This window comes from Palaemon carinicauda, chromosome 6 (genome assembly GCF_036898095.1).
Source record: "Palaemon carinicauda isolate YSFRI2023 chromosome 6, ASM3689809v2, whole genome shotgun sequence".
Taxonomy (NCBI): Eukaryota; Metazoa; Arthropoda; class Malacostraca; order Decapoda; family Palaemonidae; genus Palaemon; species Palaemon carinicauda.
In genome coordinates this window covers 164,961,027-164,966,919 of record NC_090730.1, presented here as the reverse complement: position 1 = coordinate 164,966,919, position 5,893 = coordinate 164,961,027, and the positions used below count along the sequence as shown (strand labels likewise).

General features: G+C 41.2%; 1 protein-coding gene across 1 annotated transcript in view; it reads right to left on the bottom strand.

Moving 5' to 3' along the window:
- Window positions 1–2,996: 2,996 nt before the first annotated feature.
- LOC137642786 (COP9 signalosome complex subunit 2) overlaps window positions 2,997–5,893 on the bottom strand; it is a 66,731-nt gene continuing 63,834 nt past the window's right edge. Inside the window, exon 10 of the mRNA XM_068375639.1 lies at window positions 2,997–3,360. Within this exon, the coding sequence (XP_068231740.1) occupies window positions 3,216–3,360 (145 nt within the window). The 3' untranslated portion in view covers window positions 2,997–3,215. The remainder of the gene's footprint in view (window positions 3,361–5,893) is intronic.

The following is a 5,893-nucleotide window of genomic DNA, read 5'->3' as shown; positions in this document are numbered from 1 at the left end:
TGGAGCGTCTGCAGAACTGGGTCATCAACAAGTTTTGATGCCCAGATCTTCGGCAGCGAACTCACGTCTTTTTGACCACGGGACTTTCCTGTGAAGAAGGTGACCTTCTGAGGACCATCTTAGGGGATGTGAAGTCTTGAGACTACAAAGTCTGTGAGGGCTCTGCGAAGGTAGCAAAAGGTCCTGGGGGCAAAACAGAAGAGGCAAAATAGTCGGTCTTGATAAGCTACAGCCTATAGGTGTCAGAAAACGAGATCTCGATCTCCAACTAGCTCTAGGGTGGAACGTGGCAACTGGAGGCGGAGTAACCTGCCTTGGCCTTCGAATTCTCTGTTGGAGCTTTGTCGGGAAGACTGCCAACTTCCAACGTCCTGTCTTGAGAGGCTTCTGGTATCTGGAGACATGCGTGTGGTCGCTGGCACCAATGGAGCTGACAGTACTGAAGCTTAAAACGGAGAGTCAAAGGGAGCACGAGTGGTGGCTGTTGTGCTCCTATGTCTGGGGTCGGAGGGAGCCCTAGGGTTTCCTGAAGACACACTTGCTGCCAAGCCAAAGGTATGGTGACCAGATCATAGGAATGAACTGGTGAAGCTGCAGTCCTAGCAGGAGCAGCTCGGGTGGACAAGTCTTCTTTAACTATCGCCTGTATCCAAGCCGAATCAGGATTCCGTGACGGTGCAGCAAACTGAGTGCATGCATAATGTCATCCAGTGAATGAAGGTTTGCTGAACGCGAATGAGGCGTATTGCGAGTACGCGTCAAGTGTGTATTCGAAAGCCTCAAAGGAGTTGCCAAAGGTTTACGTGTAGTAAGCCCACAAACGTGCTTCATGTTCGGCCTCGAAAGATCGCACTTGCTTGGCAGGACGTGAGCAAGGCAGCGTTAGTTGTGCAGGAAGAGCCAATGGGTGGCAAACAATTCTTCCCAACCAACCTAGCAGGTTCCCTGCACGAACGGTTGTCGCGGACGCACGCTTGGTGAGCTGCGTGTGGGCGAGACTCACTTGGACTTGTAAAGCCACAGTGCAAGATGGGATGCACACTGGGCTACAGGAGGATTGTGTGAACAACCACCTTCCTTGGGAGATTGAGCATGTTGGCGACGACCAATTGCAAACACACAAGCTGCTAGGGGGAGGTCCACTCAACTTCGGACAACTATTCGCGTCCGTGAAGGACTATGCTGAAGGGTTGGCATGCTTGAAAGGCTGATGATAGCAAGGAATCCTTTTGCTGAGCAAGATCAATTTGCAAAACCTCGGGTGGAAGAGAAACTACGTAGGATTTCAAGGCATGGGGCACAAGATAGAGCAGAAGGGACTCCCTTTTATCGGCTCGAAAGGGGGAAGGGCTGAGGCCCACGTCTCCACACCTCCAGGAGCCTGTCCGAGGTGGAACCCAAATGCACCAAGGACAGCCACAACTTAGCAAGGCGTCAGGGGAAGATTCTCTCCTATGGGGAAGCTTCTCTCCTATGGGGAAGCAACATGAACTTCCTTATCCAAAGGTTACCCAGGGGTCAAACGGTCATCACTCTTACCCGATTGTCCTCTGGAGCAGACTGGACAGGCAGAGGGAGGTGGGAAGAGTCCCGGGGGAGGGAGAAGATTGCCGGGACTTCTTAGACCTCAAAGCAGAGCTCACGGGTAAGGAATCCCTTTTCGATGTAGTCTTCCTCCTATTAAACTGCTCCCACTGGGAGGAAGGCCACTCCTGACATTCATTGCAAGTTGATGCCTTCGTGCAGGAGTAGCCTCTGCACGAAGGGTAAAGCCAGTGAGGACATGTCTTTATAGAGTAACCCGCTTTGCTAGGATAAACCTGCATATTTGCTACTCCCCAGCAAACGTTCAGCAACAGTCACACCTGAAAAGAAAAATCAAAACAAAAGTTAATGTAGCTGAACGACAGAATACGTTTGCCCTCTACTATGGCCAAATCAAGTGGTGTTGGTAGCAAGTGGGCCGGGCGTCCTCCCTGCTACTGGGAGGAAGGCCACTCCTGACATTCATTGCAAGTTGATGCCTTCGTGCAGGAGTAGCCTATGCACGAACGGCAAAGCCAGTGAGGACCTGTCTTTATAGAGTTGCCCGCTGTGCTAGGACAAACCTGCATATTTGCTACTCCCCAGCAAACGTTCAGCAACAGTCACACCTGGAAAGAAAAATCAAAACAAAAGTTAATGTAGCTGAATGACAGAGTTCAGCAACAGTCACACCTGAAAAGAAAAATCAAAACAAAAGTTAATGTAGCTGAATGACAGAGAACGGCAGAATACGTTTGCCCTCTACTATGGCCAAATCAAGTGGTGTTGGTAGCAAGTGGGCTGGGCGTCCTCCCTGCTACCCCGGTAACTACTGGGCAGGTTGCTAACACCTTGTTTAAAATTTTTAAGGCCATATGCACCAGCTTACGCTGAATCTTCTTTGTAAAGAAGGAAGGTTAGTATTCATGTAGGGACACTAATAATACTGTACACTGCTATGATAAAGGACACGTAGGTTTTCAAGAAAGAAAATTGTGGTCAGACATTAAGTACAGGTATATGATGTGTGATTTTTAGTATAGATAGAAACAATACCTAAATGTTACTATCTTTATTGGTTTTAGCAACAAACTATGGCATCACAATTGGCGCCAAATGTAATCAGCATTTTTTTTTATCAACAAACATATGTAATGTAAAAAATGTGTTCATCATGTGGAAATTATTACCAAATTTTTGAGCAGTTGTTATTACATAAATACCTATAAGAATTTGAACAATTTATTATACCCCACCTAAAAATAATATATATCTGAATATTAATGTTATTAATTTAGTTGGCATTTTTTCCTCAAGAACAAAATTTTAGAAGAATTGTCTTAATCGGGTCAATTTGCCATATTTAGGCCTTTTTAATCAGAACACTGCTCATTTAGCCAAGATCTATATTTCTCATGGATGAAAGGTTTTCGGCAAAACTGTTTCAGGCTAACAAAATTCAAACTCCATCAAAAGATTATCCTATGTTTATAACAACTTCAAGAATTGTAGCACATAAACAGTAGCTCATAAATGGGGAGATGAAAATTCTGACAGAAAGCAACACACACTACATCACAAGTGTTTTCTTAAGATCTGAATAAGGAGAAACAAAGCAATTCTCGTCGCCATTTCAAATGCACTTTCCAAGATAATCGAGTGACTGACCACATTTCACTGACTTGAGACACTTAATTCATCTTTGTCACAATAACAGATTGTAGGTACTGAAGCTGGTTTGTCCATCTATCAAGCGCAGTGTAGCGTGCAGCTCCTTCAGCACCCCTTGTTAGCTCCAAGACCTGATTTACCTGGTCTATCCTTCCATCAATAGTACTGAAAGAGAAATTATATATTATTCTTGGCTACTGGAAAAAAATTATTACTTTTAGATTAGCTGTAATATTAGTGCTATAGGGGTAAGTGTCCGTACAGTGTACAACCCTCTTAACGTATGCCAAATGCTGGGAATGGGGGAATCTTATTAGCTGCCTAATAAGTAGATCTATGTTACCAATAAGAATATCCACAAATTATTGCCAAGATGCACAGATAAAGCACCAACTGCCCTAATTATATAAAAAAAAAATTTCACTAATAGTTATGGCCATGTAAAGTAGGAAGACAGTCCCCTAACCATTTGAAAGGGGCTATGGTAACAGAGATACCCGAGAAGAAAGAAGACCTGCTTAATACTGGTACCCTTGGGCAAGTCAACTTGTAACCACCCCAAAACAAATGACCACTGCCTAGGCACAGTTGATCAACACCCTAAATAATTTATGGTACTGTACTACTGTTTTCACATTGTTTCTATCATGCTACTGTATTGTAGGTTATATTACTTTACAAAGGCAATTGTACTAACAAAACGTTACTGTTGCTAACTAACAATGCTCACTGACACTGTAATATATGTACAGTACAGTACAGTATTATCACTACAGTACCTCACAACCCTACCAGCTCGACAATAATTACATAGCCTGTAACTACGCACAGTACTGTATTGTACTGTACTATATTTTGTATACTGTACAGTAAATTCTGTTAGTAATTCTTTGTTAATGAATGTATGGATACCTTAAGACAATCAACAGTAAATATATATATATATATATATATATATATATATATATATATATATATATATATATATATATATATATATATATATATATATATATATATATATATATATATATATATATATATATATAAAAATACAGTTCACATTCAACAGTTACACTTTATAGATTTCTACATAAAGTCTTGTGAAGCTTTATTCAATTCTTGAGGTTTGAGGTAAAGTAGTAGCATTCAGTATTAAACATAGGATGTACACGTACAGTATGCATAATCCTATGTATGCAGTACGTAATAAATCATTATGTAACAGGCATGTAACTTAACACTTGTTGTTTGCCAAACACTTGTTAGAGATGCTTTCGCAATGCAAGATACTGGGAGAGTCAGCCAGAAGTGGCATGGCACAGGGAGGGAAACCGCTCACTTCAAGGCTTGATGAAAAGTGAGCGAGGTTTAAAAATGGAGAGCGCGCATTAGTCTTAAATGAGAAGATATGAAACATATTATTATGTGGTTCTTAATATAGTACGTATGTGGAATACGAAAACTGATGGTGGAGGGTTGTCTGCATTTTGTTTACATGGCAGTGTATGACAATTAGAATACTTGGGAAAGCGATACAATAACAGCCCTTTTCAGTCTTATTGTTTCTAGCTGTAATGGAACACTGGGCACATGGAGGCAATTAGTACTAAACTATAACTATAACTGAACTATAACACAAATTCTAAAGTTTAATTAATATGAATCACCCTTCAATACTACTTGTACAGTAGTACATCACCCTCGGCTAAAACCGCACCTAAGGCTTCATAATTTTATAAGAAAACCAGCCCTCTTCTATTTTAATAATGCTTGGTAAAAACAAACCAGTGATACACCACTGAGCTGCTAACAGATCTCTTTCCAAAAAGATATTGCTATAAAAATTAAGCAAAGTAGCAGATCCCTAATGTCATAAACCTTCAAGTCATTTATCTCCATGAACTTCAGTTACTTGACCTTTAATACAAAGATATAGCATTCCTTTACCTCAAAGCATAGAATCTGAGGAACAAAAATTTATCATCAAAATGAACTTGAGTTCACTGGAATTTCAGGTTATGTAATACAGTGCAGTAGCTGTAAAAATGTTTTCATATGTGCAATGACTAATCATTAGGGAAGTAACTTTCAAAACCCAAGATGGTAGAGAGCTGCAAAGATACTGTACCATTAATGAAATTAAATACACAGAGAACAATGGTTTAAAGGCCGCTCATGAATGGCAGAGGCAAGGGACAGTGACATTGCCCTATCAAGCTGGACAATTCCTAGAGACTGACCATATATACATATGATTGGCGTTCAGCTTCCCTTTCCACCTAAGCTAAGATCAAGGAGGGCCAAACAATGGCTGCTGATGGCTCAGCAGATAGACCTATAGGCTCCACCAAACACCTCCATCCTTAGCTCAAGGATGGTGAGGTTGCAGCGGCTAAAGGAACTAACAAATTTGAGCGGGACTCGATCCCCAGTCTGGCATTCACCTGTCAGGGACGTTACCACATCGGCCACCACAACCCAAAATGGAATTCATTCATATTATTTGTTGCCCCTATAAGCCCATACATATAATACATAAATGTTTACCAAAAGACATAGTTTTCACACTATTCCACATAGAATGCTTATCACAAATGCAGTGTTCTTTTCAAGACCTACCCATCTATCACAACTTGGTTCTCCAACTTCCTCTAATCCAAATTTAATTTTCAAATAAATTTCATGCATTGAAAAT